This window comes from Hemitrygon akajei, chromosome 24 (assembly GCF_048418815.1).
Source record: "Hemitrygon akajei chromosome 24, sHemAka1.3, whole genome shotgun sequence".
NCBI lineage: Eukaryota > Metazoa > Chordata > Chondrichthyes > Myliobatiformes > Dasyatidae > Hemitrygon > Hemitrygon akajei.
The window spans coordinates 8,464,295-8,488,031 of NC_133147.1; the positions used below are offsets into that span (position 1 = coordinate 8,464,295).

At 43.4% G+C, this 23,737-nt stretch overlaps 1 protein-coding gene across 1 annotated transcript in view; it reads right to left on the reverse strand.

Moving 5' to 3' along the window:
- Positions 1-699: 699 nt before the first annotated feature.
- Positions 700-23,737, reverse strand: part of LOC140715852 (digestive cysteine proteinase 2-like) — a 45,024-nt gene continuing 21,986 nt past the window's right edge. The window contains exons 7-11 of the mRNA XM_073028297.1: positions 19,869-20,062; positions 18,255-18,346; positions 13,716-13,877; positions 5,552-5,741; positions 700-2,077 (exon numbers count right to left, since the gene is read on the reverse strand). Of these exons, the coding sequence (XP_072884398.1) occupies positions 1,890-2,077; positions 5,552-5,741; positions 13,716-13,877; positions 18,255-18,346; positions 19,869-20,062 (826 nt within the window). The 3' untranslated portion in view covers positions 700-1,889. The remainder of the gene's footprint in view (positions 2,078-5,551; positions 5,742-13,715; positions 13,878-18,254; positions 18,347-19,868; positions 20,063-23,737) is intronic.

A 23,737-nucleotide genomic window follows, 5' to 3' on the forward strand; every position in this document is an offset into this window, starting at 1 on the left:
ATTTGCCTCTACCACCATACCAGGCATCCACCACTGAATAAAAATCTTACCCCTCATGTTCCCTTTGAACCTCCCCCCCCCCCCCCCACCCCCATCACCTTCAATGCATGCCTTCTGGTATTAGACATCTCTACCCTGGGAAACAGATACTCCCTGTCCACTATCTATGCCTCTCATAATTTTGTAAACCTGTCTGATTTCCCCTCATATCCTCCGCAGCTCCAGAGAAAATAACCTGTTTGTCCAACCACTTATGATAGCACGTACTCTCTAAACCAGGCAGCATCCTGGTAACCTCTTCTGATAGCACGTACTCTCTAAACCAGGCAGCATCCTGGTAACCTCTTCTGATAGCACGTACTCTCTAAACCAGGCAGCATCCTGGTAACCTCTTCCGATAGCACGTACTCTCTAAACCAGGCAGCATCCTGGTAACCTCTTCTGATAGCACGTACTCTCTAAACCAGGCAGCATCCTGGTAACCTCTTCTGCCCCCTCTCCAGAGCCTCAACATCCTTCCTGTAGCGGGGCAACAAGAACTGTACACAGTACTGTACTCCAGATGTGGCTTAACCAGAGTTTTATAAAGTTGCTGAAGATATCTATTCAATAATCGAGGTGGATAATCTCCATACTCACTGCTACAGAATTTATGCTTCAAAGTTTCAAAATTGACTTGGCAATATTCAAATGCACATAAACTCTTCAAATTTATTTATTGTGATACAGTGCAGAGACTTGCCGCCTTGCAATCCCCCGATTTAACCCTAGCCTAATCAAGGGACAATTCACAATGATCAATTAACCTACCCAGCGTTAAGCCTTTGGACTGCGGGAGGAAGTGGGAACATGCACAGGAAACCCACACGGTCGCAAGGAGAACGTACAAACTTCTTACAGGCCGTGGTGGGAATTGGAGCACAATAAAATAGACATTAAACCATCTCCACAATTTGTATTTGTTTTTAAACATTCAACATTGATTCAAATTCAGTTAAGTTCAGTTAAATTCAGTCCTGATGAAGGGTCTCGGCCCGAAATGTCGACAGTGCTTCTCCTTATAGATGCTGCCTGGCCTGCTGCGTTCCACCAGCATTTTGTGTGTGTTGTTGTTTGAATTTCCAGCATCTGCATATTTCCTCGTGTTTGCTCCTCAAATTCAGTTAAGTACACTTTGCACCAATATTAACATTTCAATAAGTCAAGAGTCTTTAAAAAAAGTATCAACAAAATACTAAATTACCACAGCAAAACAAGTTACGGTGCTGGGGCTCTATGTATTGATTAATTCTGAGTTTTGGAGTCAGCACTGCCCCCCACCCCTCCGTGCTCACTTGGCAGAAGATGAGTGTGGTCAACTGGAGATTTCAATGGACTGAAGGGCCTGGACTATATATGTACATTTTTTTGCAGTTGTATTTTGTATGTGTACTTGTTTATCTTGTATATGCAAGGTCTGTGTTTCAAGCTGCAGTGTCACGGGGGGGGGGGGGGGGGGGGGGGAGCAGGGCTGATGTCAGGATCGGTGTGGCTGGGTGTCCAGGCTGAATTCGGAGACCCACCCCCACCCACCACGTGTTCGTTTTGGACTTTTATTGCGTGATTGTGACACCAACTGTGCTGGCTATCTCGTGTGTGCCTTACGCTGTGGATGATCGTTGGTACTGTGTTTTGGACCTTGACCCCAGAGTAACACTGTCTCATTTGCCTGTATTCTTGTAGGGTTGTATAACAATTAGACTTGAATTGTATTGAATTTTATGTATAGAATTTTTTTTTTGCCCCAGGATGTTCAGTACAAATTTAAAAACAATTATTTAAAACACTTTGCACCATAAATGCAAATCCATACAAGTAAACGTGAATAAGAGTAGAGTCTTCGTGAGCATTCATTCTAGTGTGACGTATGTTGCATCTGTCGCAACTCCACAGTTATTCTCCTTCATGGACATCAACACATAGCCACTGTTGCCCCAGTACGTTGACCAGGAATTTTTAATCAGCCAATACTCTTCGCCATCAAGTTTTCCATATCCAACAGCAAGCACAGCATGGTCCAGGTCATCCAGTTGGTTTTCTAAAGGTAACCATACGTTAGTCAATGCCGGGTCAGTAAATTGCACGCTTCCTACATATACACACTATATTTAAATATTCCTCAAGGTTGTTATGGTAACGTGGATAAGCTCCCACTATGTATTAAATGTTCCCAATGGTATGCGCCTCAAACAGCCTTTGACGACCAAGTCCAGCTCCTGGCCTTCACCTGTGGCTTAGCTACTAAACCCGGCAGAACAGTTTCCACTCACAGAAGGGGCAAGGGTGGGTTACTCGCTCCCTGAAACCAGTCGCTTCAGGCAGATGGGCTCGTCAGCAGTGGCTGGCAGCTTATGTGGAGAAGGGGAATTCTGAACCCATACCTCCGCTGCCTTGCGGCAGCACCCACTCACGGGGGAGGCTTTGGGAGTAAAGGGTAAAATCCAGGGTTGGGAGTCCCTAAGGCAGTGCCATGTCGAATTCAACACTGAGACACAACTCCTGCAATGCTACAGGTGTCAAACTGTAACAGTCTCTGCCACCCCTTTGGGTTCGTCACATGCACGGAAAGAGGGAGCTTTCCACATGGGCAACAGCTCTCTCCATATTGGGTACCATCAGGGAGGAGGTACAGAAGCCTGAAGGTGCACACTCAGTGATTCAGGAAAAGCTTCTTCCCCTCTGCCATCCGATTCCTAAATGGACATTGAACCCTTGGACACTACCTCACTTTTTAAAAAATATACAGTATTTGTTTTTTGCACAATTTTTTAATCTATTCAATATACTCATACTGTAATTGATTTACTTATTCATTATTATATATTTTTCCTTTTAGATTATGTATTGCATTGAACTGCTGCTGCTAAGTTAACAAATTTCACATCGCATGCCCATGATAATAAACCTGATTCTGATTCTAGATAGCTAGGGCGCAATATCCATGGTCGACTCTAATCAACAAAATCCTTCCATTCAAATAAACATTTGACTTGGTCGTGTTTTTATTGTGGCAGTTTAGTTTGATGGGGTTGAGATTTATATTAAAAGTAGACTGCAGTTTTTGGTTCATCCCACCATCTCCCCACCCAGCTCACCAAGAGAAACTTGATTAGTAACAAGACTAATAAAGATACTTCTGTTCTCCAACACTGATTAATAATTCCAACATCTTAATTTATACACCAATCATTTTATGGATTTACGGTGAACAAAATATTTCCATAAGACCATAAATTTAGGAGCAGAATTAGGCCATTTGGCCCATCTAGTCTGCTCCACCATTTTATCATGGCTGATCCATTTTCCTGCTCAGCCCCAATATCCTGCCTTCACCCCATATCCCTTCATGCCCTGACTAATCAAGAATCACTGCCTAAATATATCAATGACTTGGCCCCCACAGCCGCCTGTGGCAACATACTCCACAGATTCGCCACCTTCTAGCTAAAGAAATTCCTCATCTCCATTCTAAAAGGATTCCCCACTATTCTGCGGTTGACTGTCCCCTCTGGTCCAATTCTATCCTATACCCCACGGTCTTTATGATCTTATATTTGTAGAATGACTTGTAAGAGAAGTACTCAAGATGTCAGAATTCTTTACTATCCTGCTTGTGCAGTGCCCCATTGGATTATGGAGTGATGTGGTCTCACTGAGTCACTCTATGAACGACCAGCATTCAAGGGCAGCTCCAGAGCGGAGGGACTGCTACCATTTCGTATCAGCATTACACAAGTCCCTCCGCTCCGGAGCTGCCCTTGAATGAGGCATATGAGTGGGGCAGCACTAGAAATAACACCTTGAGGGACTCGTATGAATGAGGTTCCTGATCCTTACTGAGGACTTTTTCCATGTCTTATCTCTTCTTGTTTTAAATTTATCGCTATTTCACACTTTAATGACTTTTAAATGATGTTTTTTCACTATTTCAGTGAAGCAGTTTCTAAATTTGATTGCCTGTATATTCTCACAGGCAAACTAGGCCAATTTGAGGTGCGAAGCAACACACACAAATGCTGGAGGAACTCAGCAAGCCAGGCAGTATCTATGGAAAAGAGTAAACAGTCGATGTTTCAGGCCGAGGCCCTTCCTCAGGACTGGAACGGGAGAGGAGAAGTCAGAGTAAGAGGGTGGGGGAGGGGAGGAAGAAGTGCAAGGTATCAGGTGATGGGTGGAACCAGGAGAGGGGAAGGGGTGAAATAAAGAGCTGGGAAGTTGATTGGTGAAAGAGATAGAGGGCTGGAAGAAGGCGAAATCCGCTAGGAGCGGACAGAAGCCCATGGAAGAAGGGGAAGGGGGGGAGGAGCACCAGAGGGAGGCAATGGGCAGGTAAGGAGAGAAAGTGAGAGAGGGAAATGAGAATGGGGAATAGTGAAGGAGTTTGAATTGGGATCATGATTCTCCTGCCAAGGTCTACCTGCACCTCGTAGACTGCTCCAGTATACAGAAGTGAGGTTATGGTCACCTGGTATAGGAACACCAAAACCTTTGAATAGAAAATTCTACAAAAAGTAGTGGGTTCGGCCCAGTGCATCACGGGTAAAGCCTTCCCAATCACTGAGCACATCTACATGAAGCGCCATCGTAGGAAAGCAGCATCCATCATCAGAGATCCTCACCACCCAGGCCATGTTCTTTTCTTGCTGCTGCCGTCAGGTAGAAGGTACAGGAGCCTCAGGACTCACACCACCAGGTTCAAGAACAGTTACTACCCCTCACCCATCAGGCTCTTGAACAAAAGGGGATAACTTCATTCACTTGCCCCATCATTGAAATGTTCTCACAACCGATGATCTTACTTTAAGGACTTTTATCTTGTTATCTCTCAAGCTTGTTATTTATCGCCAGTTATTTATAATTGCATTTGCACAGTTTGTTGTCTTCTGCACTCTGGTTGATCTCTCATTGATCCTGTTATAGTTACTATTCTATAGATTGCCTGAGTATGCCCACAGGTAATTGAATCTCAGGGTTGTATATGGTATGTATGTACATTCCTCCAAGAGGACCACAAGTTTGTGGTGGTTCGTGTGCCTCAATGACCCGGAGAGCGATGTTGGCTGGAGTCAGGGCTTTATGCTTTGGCTCTTGGTAGGGTCACCCATGCCAAACAGGTCAAAGGGTAGTGGCCCACCGGTCCTCCAGGTTTGGGGGTTCAGCTCTGGGCTAACAACCCTGACTGGTTAAACAACACTGTTACAAAAACAGCAAAGAAGAGTGGGACGATATTCCAGAGTCTCCACCTGGGTCCTGCATGACTGGTAGTAGTAAAAACCGAGAGGACGTTACTAACACGATGAAGGAAGCCCCGAACGTGGAGGACCTTTATTGCTGCCCTAAATGCCATTGGTATAATGGGCAGCTTTTTTAAAAAAAAAACAACTTTGATAATAAATTTACTTTGAACTGGAAACTGCACAGAAGCAAAAGGTAACTGTGGGTGCAAGGCACATTCAAGGAACTAAGAAAATGGTTTTCCTTCACCTTGATCAAATGACAGTTGAATACTTACTACATTGTGGTTCATAATAAACCCCGTTGCTGTAAAATAGAAAGGACTTGTGAGATGCGTCAATTCCAACGGCCACTGGACCATTTTTAAAGATGGCCAACTTTAAAGCTTTAATGCTTCCGGAAGTCACATTCGTATAGCTCTTCATCTTTGCTGTCATCGTGGACTGGTTATAGTGACAGAATCCATTCTGGGATTGAATGAAAACAGTACAATATAAGAAATGCCAAAGCAAAAACGTTAGATCGCATCACAATAGTACAGAGGCCAGCCCAATGCTTTACAGCACCAGCGACCTGGGTTTAAATCCCGCCGCTGAATGTTTGGATGTACATGTGATCAATAACAGAATCTCAATCTGATGTGGTCAATGCCAGAACTACTTTCAGGAGCTGAATGTCATCTTCCAGTTCTGATGCCCCGTTATTGTTCAATACAAGTCTTCTCATTCCCTTTGTTGTTCTTCTTTACAGTTTTAAATGAAGCTATCACAGAATACCAAACACTGAAGTAAGTTTCTGTACACTAGCTTACCTGATGCATTTGAACTGCAAGGTTATTGACCTGAGAGTATTGGAGTATAAAGTTGCATTTGTTTGCTGTGTAACCAAAACTATGTAGTCAGCTTTGTATTTGCTATGTATGTATCCAATTTAGTAGGAGAATGAAACCTCTGTATTGTCTCTGTACTATTGAACACATCAGTGACTTAAGAATGCAGCCAAATAAGAAGATAATGGTGTGTTAATGAGAAGCTAGCTAAGAGATAACTGTGGCCAGGGATGAGGTAACACGTGGCCCAAAAAGTAGATTAGAACATGATTAGGTTAATGGGTAGAAACAATAGTGGGAAGTCGGGAGCTGATGTACTGGAGATACGCAACGCTCACTGACTCTCTCAGCTTTGATTTGCAAATTAAATTTTAACACTTCTTGAAGAATCTTCTGCATCTCCTGGTCGTTTGTGGGGCACAAGAAACCACGACAAGAGCAGCTGAGTCACTGTCTCTGACACCCCTTAACAGTGCAGAGGCCTCCAACCCGAGTAAAATCAGATCCAGCCAATACATACACCTTGTGCAGTTCTAATGTATTCCATTTGGCAATAAAAGTACAAAGGAGATTTGATAGAATATAGCTTGTTGGAAAAGTCATAGAATCACGGACTCATACTTCAAAGTCAGGGCAGCACAGTTAGCACAATGATTTTTCCTCACCAGCAACAAGGGTTCAATTCCCACCACTGCCTGTAAGGAGTTTGTATGTTCTCCCCATGAACATGTGGGCTTTCTTTGGGTGCTCCAGTTTCCTCCCACAGTCCAATGACGTACCAGTTGGTAGGTTAATTGGTCATCGTAAATTGTCCTGTGATTAATCTAGCATTAAATTGGTGGATAGCTGGACAGCGCTATATCTCTGAATAACTAAAAAAACACAATAGACTTAAAAATGTTTAATGCAGTCAAAATGGTTCATAGAACAGTGGATATTACCACTAATTTTGCTTTTATAATATAAATTGATATTCCTCAAGATGTATCATTCGCTATTTTGGAAACATAAGGCTGATGAGCAGGCTGCCTTCAGGAGGGCAAATCCATCTAAAGACCTGTGCTGACCAACTGGCTGGTGTGTTCATGGAGATCAAGAACAGTTACTACCCCACAACCAGGCTCTTGAACAAAAGGGGGTAACTACACTCACTTGCCCCATCATTGAACTGTTCCCATAACCAATTATTTCAGTTCAAGGACCCTTTATCTCTTTATCTCATGTTCTCGTTATTTATTGCTATTTACTTATATTTGCATTTACAGTTTGTTGTTTCCTGCACTCTGGGTGATAGAGTCGTAGAAAAATACAGCACAGATACAGGCCCTTCGGCCCATCTAGTTCATCCCAAAACCATTTAAGCAGCCTACTCTCATCAGTCTGCACTGAGACCATAGTCCTCCATACCCCTACTATCCATGTACCTGTCTAAACTTTTCTTAAACATGAAATCAAGCTCCCATGCACCATTTGAGCTGGCAGCTCGTCCCACACTCTCATGACCCTCTGAGCGAAGGTTTCCCCTTTCACCTTTCACCCTTAACCCATAACCTCTAGTTGTAGTCCTACCCAACCTCAGTGGAAAAAGCCAGCTTGCATTTACCCTATTGCTACCCCTCATAATTTTGTATCTCCTCTCAATCTTCTACATTCTAGGGAATAAAATCTTGACCTATTCAATCTTTCCTTATAACTCAGTTCCTCCAGACCCAGCAACATCCTTGTAAATTTTCCCTGTGCTCTTTCAACCCTATTGACATATTTCCCTGTACGTAGATGACCAAAACTGCACACAACATTCCAAATTAGGCCTCACAAACATCTTACACAACTTCAACATAACATCCCATCTCCTGCTCCTACTTCTTATGTTCTTATACCCACAGGAAAATGAATTACACCGTTATATATGGTGACATACATAAGCTTTGTTAATACATTTAATTTGAAATTAGTTAAAATTCTGAGGATAGATTATAGGCATCAAACATTAACAGTTTCTCTCCCCACAGATGTGATTTTACAGAATGTGCAGACTCCCCCCCCTCATATTTTAATTAATATGTACCCTGATGGATATTCTACTAGTTTTTCTCTTGTGGCCTGATGAATGAACTTGCATAGTTCACATTGTGAACCCATCTTCAGGTTTGCAGGGGATTGGGCAAGGTGAAGTAACTGGATTGTTACAACGTTGTACTTGTAGAGTTCCGCCCTTCAGGCAATTTATTTATGTTTTTTTCTACGTGATTAAGCACATTCAGCTTTTATTTTGAAATGAGCAGTTGCAGGTCTGTATCAGGTCACTTCCTGTGCAGTCAGGAAGTAGAAAGTAGGAAAGCACCTTGGCTGGCCGAAGGCCAGAGATTTATGTTAGGTGAGAAAGAAGTTTCTATCTAAAGCCATCGTGTTGTTTCCCCAACAGAGGCATTGCTTGTAAATTGATGTTATATTGATGAGAAATTAATCCAAAAGGTATCAATAAGATTTTTCTGAGTATATTAGACACTAACCCAGATACTAATGGTTTACACATACTATTTACCCATAGTGTTTACCTATCAGAGCCCCATAATATTCACTTGCAGGAAACTTAACCAAGGTCTAACTAACCTGTGTATATTTACTTGTGTGAATGGAACAGCTCAGTAATTGCGTTGTATTTTGTTGCTTTTCCGTTTCGCTCCTTATTCACTCCGTCACGCCACTGAGTCTGTAGTAAACCCAAGGCCCTAGGACACTACATCCAGACTCCCATGTCGTTTCTGAATGGAGTTTGTCTGACTGTCCAGTTGCTGTTACAACACCTCAGCGAGGGCAGTCCGTCTGGAGACAACCTACTTCCGGAAGCCAAAGCAACCAAAAATTCTGAAGCAAATGTAACACTCACCCAACAGGCTGGTATATGTCTAGGGGAAAAGGAGATCCAGCCACACACCAACCCACCTCCCGTACACGCAGGTGCTGTGGGAATCAAGTTCATGCCTCGCGCACGCACACAGTATCAAATTCACACCAGATACCGTTATGAAATACACTTTAAAGATTTTACTAAAACTAAGAGTACTAGGCAATACAATATATATATAAAAGAAAAGAAAAAGCAAAAGGCGCCAACTTATCAAAGTTCAGTCAATTTAGTGCACATCGTTGGAGCTCAACCATCGAACCATTCGACCCCTCGTCACTTTCCTCCGACCTCCACGTCTTGGCACCTGGGACCACCCGGGTGGTCAATCAAGCAGTGCAGCGCACGTCCACCTTCCTTGGCGTCTTCTTCCCAACTCCCCTAAAAACCCGTGAAAACCCCCCAAAGCTCCCAGCCTCACAAGACAAAATAACATTCCCCATTGGTTAACAAATGAATACAATCCCCATATCAGCAAGTCTAAAGCTAAACAACTGTGAGAGAAACACTTATCAGACAAAGAAGCATTCCTACTCTTAACAAGCCAAAGAAGCCATTTTGAGTAACATACACAGGACATTGTACACAAAGAACTGAGGAATGACTTGCATTCTGTTAATCAGTGAAACTGTCTGGTCAAAGTGCTGATAGAGGGGGGAAAAAAAGTGACCACACCATTTGAAAGTTAATTTGATAAATGAGAAGCAACGAGTGAAGGAGGGGGAAATCGGTGAGGAGTGTGGTAAAACAAAGGGATCTGTTAATACAGATCCATCATTCCTTGAACGTGGAGTCAGAAATAAAGCTTTTGGCTCATTGCCTTCATAAGACAATGTATTGAGTACAGGAGGTGGGATGTTCTGTTACGTTGTTTAAGACAGTAGCAAGACCAAATGTGGAGTATTGGGTGCAACTCTGGTCACCTACTGACAGGAAAGATGTCAATGAGATTGAAGGAGCACAGAGAAAATTTACGAGGATGTTGCTGGGACTGGAGGACCTGAGTTATAGGGAAAGGTTGAGGAGGTTAGAACTTTATTCCCTGGAGCATTGAAGATTAAGAGGAGATTTGATAGAGGTATACAAAATAATGAAGGGTACAGATAGGGTAAACACAAGCAGGCTTTTTCCTCTGATCTTGGGTGGGACTAGAAGTGGAGGTCATTGGTTGGGAGTAAGAGGTGAAATATTTAAGGAGAACCTGAGGGGGACCTTCTTCACTGAGAGGAACAAGCTGCCAGTGGAAGTGGTGGAGGCACATTCCACCTGCAGTATCTAAGAGAAGTTTGGATAAGAACATGGATGGAAGGGGTGTAGAGGGCTATGGTTCTGGTAAGAGTCAGAATAACAGAGCAGCAGGGACTAGATGGGCTGAAGGGCTGGTTTCCGTGCCGTAGTGCTCTATGATCTCATAGAATATCCTGGTGAATCTGCTCTGTCACCTCTCTAGCCATACTAGAGTAGCAATCAATACTCTGTATTTACTCTGATTGTGAAGGCTGATGTGCCAAAAGCTCTCTTTGCAACCCTATCTACCTGTGAGGGCACCTTCAAGGAATTATAGATCTATATTCCCAGATTCCTCAGTTCTACCACACTCCTCAGTGCCCTACCACTCATTAAGTAAGTCCTACCCAAAGTGCAACACCTCTCACTTGTCTGCAGTGAACTGAGGTATCAGAACTCGAGGGCATAGGTTTAAAGTAAGAGTGAAAAGATTTAATAAGTAGAGGGGCAACTTTTTTTTTTGGCCTATTCTCCTTGGAGCGACAGAGGATAAGAGGTGACCTGATAGAGGTGTATAAGATGATGAGAGGCATTGATCGTGTGGATAGTCAGAGGCTTTTTCCCAGGACTGAAAAGGCTAACACGAGGGGGCATAGTGCTTGGAAGCAGGTACAGAGATGACAGGGGTAAGTTTTTCACACAGAGAGCAGTGGGTGCGTGGAATGGGCTGCCAGTGACGGTGGTGGAGGTGGATACAATAGGGTCTTTTAAGAGACTCTCAGATAGATACATGGAGCTTAGAAAAATAGAGGGCTATGCTGTAGGGCAGTGGTTCCCAATGTGGGGCATATGCCCCACAGGGGGGTAATTTGATTTTTAAGGGGGGCAATTCGAGAATGAGTTATTAACAGTGAATTTTTTCTAGTAAGTCTGTGTGAGTATGAGTGTGTGTGCGAGTTAATACATATGTGTATATACAGTATGCATACATAAAAATACTTGTGTGTATGTACATGTGTAATTGCGTATGTACTGTATATATAGTGTATCACCATCATTACAACCATCAAATGGCTTTCATAATTAAATTAATGAATTGACTGATGTAGGAAGGAACGAATGAACAAGTCCAAACGCGTAAGAAACTCGTACGAGGTCGCGCAAATGCTGCTTTTTGCAGTAGCTTTCGGTTCTTGGTGGTGTGAAGGTGTGTGCATTGCGTCATCTCTTTTAAACGGTGTATCTGCCTTTGTATGTTGTAGAAACGAATCGGCATTGTTTTATTTATTTATTATTATTATTTTAATATCACTTAATGTTCTTTTTTTTACAATTTCTTAGTAATTTCTTCCTCAGAACTTTAATGGTCCTTTGGTTCTTTTATTTTTCTCTTTCATGAATGCCATGTTCTTTGGAAGCTTGTTTAAACCAAGTTAATGGTCTTTTAGGCTTCCTCCAGGTGAATAGGAGTTCACTTTTTGAATAATAAGAATTATATATCACCACAGGGGGCATCAGGATTTTAGAGGTGATTAGGTGGGGCATGGCCAAAAAAAGGTTGGGAACCACTGCTGTAGGGGAATTCTAGGCAGTTTCTAGAGTAGGTTACATGGCTGGCACAACATTGTGGGCCGAAGGGCCTGTAATGTGCTGTAGATTTCTACGTTTCCATGATACACAAAGGGTGATATTAATGTGGAATTATCTGCCAGAGGAAGTGGTTGCGACAGGTATAATTACAACTTTTAAAAGATGGTTGGACAGTAAGGTGAATTGGAAAAGCACACAGTACTCCAGCTGTAGCACAAGTAATTTTTTTGGAACCTGACTGAACTGATACTCTGCCAAGCTAATGAAGACAAACTTCCTGCAGACCACCTTAATCGCTTTTCTGCAGACACTGCCACCTTCAGGGTTCTTTGGACAAGTTCACCAAGATCTCTGTTTTCTCTGGAGTCCACAATTCACTGTTCAACCTCGCCCAAGTGCAACACCTTATAGTTATCAGGAGTAAAATGTCACCTGCTGTTTCTCCATCACCTTGCTAACAGATCAATGTTGTCTACTGCATAACGACTACTTTATTCGCTGTTCACTGCAGGGTTAATTATGTCACCTGGAGTGTCATTAACGGTACACCCTACTTTCACATCCACATTACAGCAGAAAAACTAATACAAAGTCAAAGAAAGCAATTGCTGCTTCCTATCACTGTACGGACTGTTATACTTGTGGGACATGCCCCCAGCTGCAGAAGTCGAAGCCTTTATTTGATCCTTTTTTTTTTTAGCAACTAGCAAGCTTGCAATCAAGCATTATTGAGCAAATAAGCTCTTCTCGGGCTTCCAGATGGGTACAGGGATCGGTTCTAACCGACGGTCTGACGACAAACTCCGCTGTCTTCATCAGGGATGCTTGGTGAAGATGGCAGAGTTTGTCATTGAAACTGGTGGAAAAGGAAAATCAATTTCCGTACCTGGCTGGAATCCCAAGAAGAGTTCATTTGTCACACACACACTGGCAAAGCACTAGATTCTTTATCATTATTCAGCGCTGTCTCAGTGGTCAGCAAAAGATACGACCGCAAGCCACAAACTGCCACGAAATAAGCACGGATACGTAACTTACTTCCACGCCCCCACCCGCGTGACTAGTTATCGTAAAAAAAAAATCTGCAGCACAGATACATCGCTTCTAGACACATTATTAAATGTACATAATCAACAGGAGTCTCAGTATCTGTCCCTGTGGTACACCACTAGTTAGAGGCTTCCATACAAATACATTCCCTGTCCATCACCCGCGACCTCCTAGCACCAAGCCAGTTTGAGAGTTAACATGCCAAATTGTCCTGGGTCCTACGTGGGACTTTGTCAAACAGAACTCCACGTCATCTGCACTATATTCGTCCTGACACCTAGTGACCTCAAAAAATGTAGTCAGATAGGACCCAGGCTTGGTGAACCTACACTGACCATTCCTTTCTCTGTAACAGCAGATTAATCTTGCCCCCCCCCCCCGCCCAATAATTTTGATGCTGGAGGCCTGTAAATACCTAGCTCAACCTTGCTTTCCTTCCTAAATCCAGGCACCACACTTGCTGGCCTCCACTCTTCTGAGGACAGAAGATTAGAAAGTTTTTGCCACGGCTCCAGCAATCTCTCTCAAAGGTGCTTATCCGCCTTTACGTCCAATAGTAGCGCAGTGGTTAGCACAACGCTTTACAGCATCAGTGACCCGGGTTCAACTCCCGCCACGGAGTTTGTACGTTCTCCCCATGTCCGCGTGGGTTTCCCCTGGGTACTCTGGTTTCCTCCCACAGTCTAAAGACGTACCGGTGGGTCGGTTAAATAGACATTGTAAATTGTCCCGTGATCAGGCCAGGGTTAAATTGGGCTTCGCTGTGCGGTGGGGCTCGAAGGGCCAGAGAGGCCTACTCCTTGCTGTACCTCAGCAAATAAATCTTTTAAAACTAACCTGTCCCAAGTAAGAGCCGTACGACTCTGTGGTTGAAATTCCACCATGCTTCATGATCCACTCAAACGCACGCCATTCCTCTCCCCCATCACAGGCGAGATTTCCGAAGCCCCAGGAACAATCCATCAGCATTTGCTGTGAGAGTGGGATCAAGTTTCCCGTCTGAAAGCACAAACAGAGTTAAAATGCGCTTCAGCAATGTTCTAAAATAATGAAACAACTTATACATCTTCAGGATCCATAATACAAGAAGTCTGGAATTCATTCTCAGATCTCCAAGTGTGGCACAGTGAAGTAGTTTTCAGTGCAATCACTGCAGCATGTAAGGAAACACTGGCTGTTCCCACTGTGCTTTCATTGATTCTGTTATGGTTATTATTCTATTATGGATTTAGTGAGTATGCCTGTAAAAGTTAATGCTGCATATTGTGACATAGCCAGCCAGTGGTGTAATGGCAACTGCACCAGACTCTGAGGCGAGAGGTCCGGGGTCCGACCCCGGCCAGCTCCTTCCACGCTTTCCATCCGTGCTGGGCTCAGCACTGAGCTAGCAACTCGGTCTCATAATAAACAGACCAAAAAAAGTGCTAAAGAAATGGCAAACACGAGGAAATCTGCAGATGCTGGAAATTCAAACGACACACACAAAATGCTGGTGGAACACAGCAGGCCAGGCAGCATCTATAGGGAGAAGCGCTGTTGATGTTTCGGGCCGAGACCCTTCGTCAGGACTAACCGAAAGGAAAGATAGTAAGAGATTTGAAAGCAGAGGGGGGAGGGGGAAATGTGAAATGATAGGAGTAGACCGGAGAGGGTGGGGTGAAGCTAAGAGCTGGAAAGGTGATTGACGAAAGTTATACAGAGCTGGAGAAGGGAAAGGATCATGGGACGGGAGGCTTCAGGAGAAAGGGGGGGGAGCACCAGAGGGAGATGGAGAACAGGCAAACAACTAAATATGTCAGGGATGGGGTAAGAAGGGGAGGAGGGGCATTAACGGAAGTTAGAGAAGTCAGTGTTCATGCCATCAGGTTGGAGGCTACCCAGCCGGTATATAAGGTGTTGTTCCTCCAACCTGAGTTTGGAGTCATTTTGACAATAGAGGAGGCCATGGATAGACATATCAGAATGGGAATGGGACGTGGAATTAAAATGTGTGACTACTGGGAGATCCTGCTTTTTCTGGCAGACCGAGCGTAGGTGTTCAGCGAAATGGTCTCCCAGTCTGCGTCGGGTCTCACCAATATATAAAAGGCCACACCGGGAGCACCGGACGCAGTATACCACACCAGCCGACTCACAGGTGAAGTGTCGCCTCACCTGGAAGGACTGTCTGGGGCCCTGAATGGTGGTGAGGGAGGAAGTGTAAGGGCAGGTGTAGCACTTGTTCCGCTTACAAGGATAAGTGCCAGGAGGGAGATCGGTGGGAAGGGATGGGGGGGGTTGAGTGGACAAGGGAGTTGTGTAGGGAGTGATCCCTGCAAAAAGCAGAAAGGGGGGGGGAGGGAAAAATGTACTTGGTAGCGGGATCCCGTTGGAGGTGGCGGAAGTTACGGAGAATTATACGTTGGACCTGGAGGCTGGTGGGGTGGTAGGTAAGGACAAGGGGAACCCTATCCCGAGTGGGGTGGCGGGTGGATGGGGTGAGGGCAGATGTACGGGAAATGGGAGAGATGCATTTGAGAGCAGAGTTGATGGTGAGCGAAGGGAAGCCCCTTTGTTTAAAAAAGGAAGACATCTCCTTCGTCCTGGAATGAAAAGCCTCATCCTGAGAGCAGATGTGGCGGAGACGGAGGAATGACAACTTTGCCACCAAATGTGCTACAGGGCGCAGAAAGGAACGTTATGATGACGTATATGTACTTAGATAATTTACACCGTGATATGTTGTGAAATTTGTTATCTTTGCAGCAGCAGTACAATGCAATACAGAATAATAGTAAAACTGAATTGCAGTAAAATATATATAATTAGAATAAGTGCAAAAATAGAAATAAAAAGGCAGTGAGGCAGTGTTTGTGGTTTCAATGTCCGTTCAGAAATAGCAGAAGGAAAGAAACTGTTCCTGAATCGTTGAGTGTGTGTCCTCAGGCTCCTGTACCCCCTCCCTGATGGTAGTGATGAGAAGAGGGGTCTTCAGGCTCCTGTACCTCCTCCCCGATGGTAGTGATGAGAAGAGGAGTCTTCAGGCGCCTGTACCTCCTCCCTGATGGTAGTGATGAGAAGAGGGGTCTTCAGGCTCCTGTACCCCCTCCCTGATGGTAGTAATGAGAAGAGGGGTCTTCAGGCTCCTGTACCCTCCTCCCTGATGGTAGTAATGAGAAGAGGGGTCTTCAGGCTCCTGTACCTCCTCCCTGATGGTAGTAATGAGAAGAGGGGTCTTCAGGCTCCTGTACCCCCTCCCTGATGGTAGTAATGAGAAGAGAGGTCTTCAGGCTCCTGTACCTCCTCCCTGATGGTAGTAATGAGAAGAGGGGTCTTCAGGCTCCTGTACCTCCTCCCTGGTGGTAGTAATGAGAAGAGGGGTCTTCAGGCTCCTGTACCCCCTCCCTGATGGGGCACGTCCTGGTTGATAGGGGTCCTTCTGATGGATACCAGCTTTCTGAGGCATTGCTCCTTGAAGATATCCTGAATATTACAGAGGCTGGTACCCATGATGGAGCTGACTGAGTTTACAACTGTGTAGTAGCCCCCCCTCCCCCCCCCCATACCAGACAGTGATGCAGCCAGTTAGAATACTGTCCACGGTACATCTGTAGAAAATTACAAACGTCTTTGGTGACAGACCAAATCTAATGAAATATAGCCACCGTCACGCCGTCTGTGTAACTGCATCAATATACTGGGACCAGGTTAGACCCAAAGAGACAGTGATATCCAGGAATCGTTATTTTCCTAAGTAGTTTTTTAAGCAGCTTCTACAACCACCCTTTTGATACCATTAACAGGTTTTGTGTCTTATCCTTAGTACAAACTGGAACTGACCTGGTATCATTGAAAAATGCAGAGTTGCTCAGACACATACACTTTGTTAGGTATACAATGGGACCCAGTGCGGTCTTCGGCTGCTGTAGCCCATCCAAATCAAGGTTCCACATTGTATGTGTTCAGAGATGCTCTTCTGCACACCACTGTTGTAACCCATAATTATTTGAGACTTAAACCAGTCTGGTCGTTCTCTTCTGACCTCTCCCATTAACAAGACATTTTCATCCACTAGTTTGAAGTTTTCACACCATTCTCTGTAAACTCTAGAGCAGGGATTCCAAAACATTTGTTTTAATGCCGCGGACCCCTACCAATAAACGAGAGGTCCATGGACCCCAGATTGGGTATCCATGCCTTGTTGTGCATGAAAATCCCAGGAGATCAGCAGTTTCTGAGATACTCAAACCGTCATGTCTGGCACCAACAATCGTTCCACAGTCAAAGCCACTTAGATCACATTTCTTCCTCATTTGGATGTTTGGTCTAAACAAAACTGAACCTCTTGACCATGTCTCATTACTACCATCAGGGAGGAGGTACAGGAGCCTGAAGACCCCTCTTCTCATTACTACCATCAGGGAGGAGGTACAAGAGCCTGAAGACCCCTCTTCTCATTACTACCATCAGGGAGGGGGTACAGGAGCCTGAAGACCCCTCTTCTCATTGCTACCATCACGGAGGAGGTACAGAAGCCTGAAGCCACCTCTTCTCATTACTACCATCAGGGAGGGGAGGATGGAGGGGCAATGGGGACCTCGAGTCTTCTGGGCAGTACCAAGTAGAGACCAAGTGAAGGAACATAGCACCACCCATGCTGACAATCCATCCATCACCTTATCAATCAACTCTTGTCACTACTACTACTGTCCATTACGCCATTGGTGTTTTGGGCAGCAATGAAGGTCCTCCATCTCCGGCGGTGGTCAGGGCTTCCTTCATCATGTCAGTAGCTTCCTCTCGGTTTTCACTACTGTCAGTCATGCAATTCCCAGGTGGAGACTCAGGGATACAGTCGCACTTGGAGGTAGGAGGATGATTCATTGTTGTTTCCATTAACAATTTTACTTTACTAGAAACATCTGGGAGGAGGGAGGTTTGAAGTTCTTGTTGCCATTTGTGCTGTTTTTTTTGCACGTGGGGAGGTTGATGTTTTTCTTTGAATGGGTTCCATGGCATTTCTTTGTTTGGTGGCTGTCTGTGGAGAAGGTGAATCTCAAGGCTGTACAGTGCATATACACTTTGACAATCAATGTACTCTACCTTGAATCCTTTGTTCACCCTGAGCTGAACCCCCAAACCTGGAGGACCGGTGGCCCACTCTCAGTCTGGCCTCTACCCTTTGACCTGTCTGACATGGGTGACCCCACCAAGAGCCAAAGCATCAAGCCCTGACTCCAGCCAACACAGCTCTCCAGGTCAAGACTCCGAACTCCAACAAGGTTGCGGTCCCATTGGAGATGTCATTCCTATGGCTGGGTCCAATCAGCCCCTTAGAAACAGAGTGCAAGTAACAAGATGATATCTCCAGGATAAAACCGTAAGCACTTCACTCACCTTCAGAAACAACGCCCCTTCTACCGCACCCGTGGTACCAAAACTCCAGCAGGAGCCACATACAGCTTGATCTTTCACAGGGGTCACTGCACCTGAGGGGATTAAAAAACAGAACATTAACATTCTGAATCATAACCAAGTTGGTTTTATTCCTGTTCGGTTTGGAAAATCTCTCCAGCATCATCAAAACTCACACAATCAAAACATGTACTACTATTATGTTAAGGTACAAATATTTAATTGCCAGGAAGTCATCAGTTTCTTTTTTTTTTGAAAGCACATACCACAAAAATCAGTTTCCTTGAATTCATCTGATCAAGGTGGCACAGTAATATAGCCATTAGCACAACGCTTTACAGTACCAGTGACACGGGTTCAATTCCCGTCACTGCCTGTAAGGTGTCTGTACGTTCTCTGCCTGACTGCGCGCGTTTCCTCCCCCCCCACAGTCCAAAGACGCACCGGTTGGTAGATTAATTGGTCATTGTAAATTATCCAGTGAATCGGCTAGGATTAAATCAGAGGATTGCTGGAAGGGCCAGAAGGGCCTATCGACACTATATCTCAATAACTAAAAAGATAGGAGTACGTACAAATCTAACCTCGATATATTTTGAAGTTGGATGTAAATTTATTACTAACTTGAGATTCACTTTCTTGTGGCATTCACAGTAGATACAAAATAAAACAACAGAATCACTGAAAAACTGCACAAGAGACAGACAACCAATGTGCAAAAGATTACAAAACTGTGCAATTACAAACAATGAAGAATTATAAATGAATAGGTAATTAAAAAAACTGAGAAAATGAGTTGTAGAGCCCTTGAAGGCGAGTGCATAGGTTGTGGAATCAGTTCGGTGTTGAGGTGAGCTGAACGAGCTGCAAGCGAGCTTGATTTCGATGTTTAAGAGAAGTTTGGATCGGTACATGGACGGGAGGGGTATGGAGGGCCATGGTCCTGGTGCAGGTTGATGGGACTAGGCAGAATAATAGTTCGGCAAGGACTAGGTGGGTCGGGAGACCTGTTTCTGTGCTGTATTTTTCTATGACTCTCTGGTGGGGGGTGTCAGGATGGAGATACGTCTCTGCTACTGGAGGTGTAAGGTGCTCTTTCCCCCTGCTACCGTGCAGGTCACCCTCGGGCAAGGTGTGGCACCTGCTTACAATCTGGGTAACATGAAGCAGTGGGAGCAGGTGGTGGACGGTCGTATGAGCAGCTGGTGCAGATCACAAGTCCTGATTATGCGACCACTGACACCAGGCAGACACTCTCTGAAGAGTATTGACAATGGTTGGGGGGCGTCACCCGTCATGTAAAGACACTGCCCAGAAGACGGCAATGGCAAAACAGTTCTGTAGAAAAATTTTGTCGAGAACTCTCATGGTCATGGAAAGACCATAAATATCTACATTCAATGCCACAGCACATAATGAAAGAATGACCAATGACTCTATGAGTAAAGTTATCCACTGTGGTTCAGGAGCCTGACAGTTGAAGGTTAATAGCTATTCCTGAACCTGGTGTTGTGGGACAATTAAGACTATTTGAATCAATGTCATCTTGCTGGTCTCCAAAGCAAAATGGTGCAGTGGCCAGTTTCATATCCGTACCATACAATCTCCAATCTATGCTGGTCGGCAGCAGGACTGATTTGTAACGGTGTGTAGGGAAAGGCTGTCCTTTGTTGGGTGTGTTTCTCCTCAGTCTCCCCCGGACAGCGATCATCTCTTCTTCAGTCCGGTCGGCAAAGTGGTTGATAGCCATTTTGTAGGTCAGGTTCTGACTGTTCATTGAGTGGACGTACCTACAAGAAAGAAATCATAACTTCAAAGTTCAAAGTAAAATTTATTATCAAAGTACAGATATGTCAATGTATGTGCCACCTTCTCACTGGGCACAGAAACCGACTGCGCTAACAGCCATGTGACTCAGCAGTGCAAAGGTCACCTTTCCTAAGCAACATACATCTCGGGTCAGTACGATTTGGGGTTCAACAAACAGGAATGTTGGAATGTTCCCATCAGGGAGCTTTGGTTGTATGAGTGCTGCGTAAATCCTGTTCCATATAAAAGTTGCTCAAGTTCCAATTTATTGTTACAAACCCCGTAACTGGGTCGCTTACCAGCAAAGATAGAGAGGTCCGTTGAAGTTTGATGGTACTATTTTTAACAGTATTTATTGATAAAAATACACAAAATAATATCAATGCAAACATACAGATAATATACGTCGTCAATACTAAATCTCAAAGCGTGGGTATAATAATAATCAATAAGAAATAGCTCTATCGTTGTCTAGGGGATAATGTATTGTCCGATGGAAATATAAAAGTCACTTTAGTTCCTTCAAGCTGCAGCTTTTTGGTTGGAGAGAAAGACGGGTTAAAACTTGCCCATTCCTTTTATGATGTCAATCCTTCGAGAGTCGTTGGGAGTTGATTTCCCCGTTGTTAGCATAAAACCGTTCTTCCGTGGTAAGGGCCCACCGATTCCGGGGCAAATGGAAAAGGACGCACGTGGCCTTCCCACTGGCTTTCGCTATTACGGGATCGCTAGCATTTCTTCTGGTGCGTCTGAAGGGGCTGTTCCCCAGACCCTCTTTTATCCTGACTCACAGGGTCTCAGATGTCAATCAGGGTGGGATGATGCAATCCCTCCACCACCCCCCCCCCCCCCCCCCCGGTTCATTGCATGGGGGCTTCGATGCATCGTACAGGATTCAATACACAATTCCCTCTCCAAGAGACAATAGCCATTATCAATGGTTCCGCCTTTTGGAGGCCAGGACACATTCCAAACTCTTTGTGGATTCTGCATGTCTTTCTCTCATTTCCTGAGTCTCCTGACTCGAATCAATAGCGATCCTGCGATTCTCAAAAAGGAGGGGGCCACGGGAGTAACATTATAAACATTTACCATTTAAAGTTGTTACAGATTATTTTACTTATTTGAGTATTAAAATTACTAAAAAAACAAAGATTTATTTAAAGTTAATTTTTTACCTTTAATTGACCAAAGGTCAACTTGCTACCAGGTGGTCTCCATTATCTTTGTCATTGGTTGGTCAAATTAATGCTATTAAGATGATGGTATTACCCAAATTCTTATATTTATTTCAAGCATTACCAATTTTTATTCCTAAATCTTTTTTTGATATTATTGACTCCAAAATATCTTCTTATCTGTGGCAGAATAAAAATCCTAGACTAGGCAAAAAATATTTACAGAAGCCTAAGAAGGAGGGCGGTTTGGCTTTGCCAAACTTGAGATTTTACTATTGGGCAGTTAATATACGATATTTAATATTTTGGACACAAGAATCGACTATAGCAGCTTGCCCACAATGGGTAAATTTGGAATGTAAATCTGTACAAGACTTTTCATTGTTTTCAATTTTAGGATTTTCACTTCCTTTTTCTTTATCTAAATTGAATAAACAAATAACTAATCCTATAGTCAAATATACATTGCGAATTTGGTTTCAATTTCGTAAATTTTTTGGTTTGAATAGGTTCATTTTATCAAGCCCTATAATATCTAACTTTTTTTTTCAGCCCTCTTTTATGGATCAAGCTTTTCTTTTATGGAAAACAAAAGGTATAACATGTTTTCATGATCTATTTTTGGATGATAGCTTTATGTCCTTTGAACAGCTATCTAATAAATATAATTTACCTAAAACTCATTTTTTTAGATATTTGCAAGTTAGAAATTTTTTGTATAATGAGTTACAGTCTTTTCCGAAACTATGTCCATTGGACATTACGGAAAGAATTTTAGCTCTGAATCCTTGTCAGAAGGGTTTAGTAGCCATCATTTATCATATGATCATGAAAATACAGCCAGCAGTATCAGAAAAAATTAAGAAGGAATGGGAAAAAGAACTTCATTGTCTTATACCCACTGAGCAGTGGGAGAAAATTTTACAATTAGTCAATTCGTCTTCGATTTGTGCTAAACAAGCCCTGATACAATTTAAGGTTGTACATAGAGCTCATATGTCTAAGGATAAACTTGCTCGATTTTATTCTTATGTTAATCCAACCTGTGACAGATGTCATTCTGATGTTGCTTCATTGACCCATATGTTTTGGTCTTGCCCTTGTTTGCAAAATTATTGGAAAGATATTTTCAGTATTATTTCAATAGTTCTGAATATCAATTTCCAACCGCATCCTATTACTGCAATTTTCGGTTTACCAATGGTGGATAATAGTCGTTTATCCTCCTCATCTCGATGAATGATTGCATTTGTTACATTAATGGCTAGAAGATCTATTTTATTGAATTGGAAAGAAATTAATCCTCCAACTATATTTCAGTGGTTTTCTCAAACTATCTCTTGTTTGAGCTTAAAAAAATTAGAAGTGTTGTTTTTGATCCTTCAGTTAAATTTGAAGAAACTTGGAGACCATTTATTCAACATTTTCATACGAGTTAAATTGTCTTTTCCTAAACCTCACTTTGATTATCCTTAATTATTTGGATGGAAGTTCGGAGTTATTGGCACTACTGTATATATCTGACATTATGCAATGGCCCATGTTGGTTAGTGTTTTTTCTTCTTTTTTTGGGGTTTTTAAAAAAATTCTTTTGTTCATAAATACCATGAGTTTGGGAGGTTATATATTGATTATCATATATTTGAATGCCTACTTAAACTATTAACTATGTACTCTCAAACTCCTTGTATTCATGTTTCATTTATGTTTGCTTAAAAATTAATAAAAAGATTTAAAAAGAAAGAAAGAAAGAAAGTTGCTGTGCACCAGAAAATTAACAGATCGTACCCTGGCATAAAATTACAAAGGAAATATATTTGCCAAGTTTTCAACTTTAACAAAAAGTTGTAGAAAAGGAGAAGAAAATTAAAAGGGCCCCATTACAGTTAAACCAGTCTAACGTGTACTTAAACATTGGAGCTCATTCTGGAGTAGTCAGGTGTATCGCTTTACTGAACCCATGTCCTGTGTGAATCAGCCACAGTTCAAACTTCCCTTGAAAGCCTCTTGCCCAGGGCACCACTCAGTACAAGAGGAGATGGCTTTAAGGTAAGTGGAGGGAAGTTCAAGGGGGATATTAGAGGAAGGTTTTTCACTCAGAGAGTGGTTGGTGCGTGGAATGCACTGCCTGAGTCAGTGGAGGAAGCAGATACACTAGTGAAGTTTAAGAGACTACTAGACAGATATATGGAGGAATTTAAGGTGGGGGGGGTTATATGGGAGGCAGGGTTTGAGGGTCGGCACAACATTGTGGGCCAAAGGGCCTGTAATGTGCTGTAATGTGTTCCAACGAACTGGCTCTTTTAGGAGTCCTGGCACATCCTCCTTGCAGCCATTAATCTGCACAAAACACTGCCTCTCCTTCGAGCAGCATCTTCCCTCGTGCTCTGCTCAGCACTTCCCACCCAAAGACCCCAAACCAGACTACTGTCCTTCAGAAATCTGATCCCACCCAGCTCTCCCGAATCTTCCACTGGG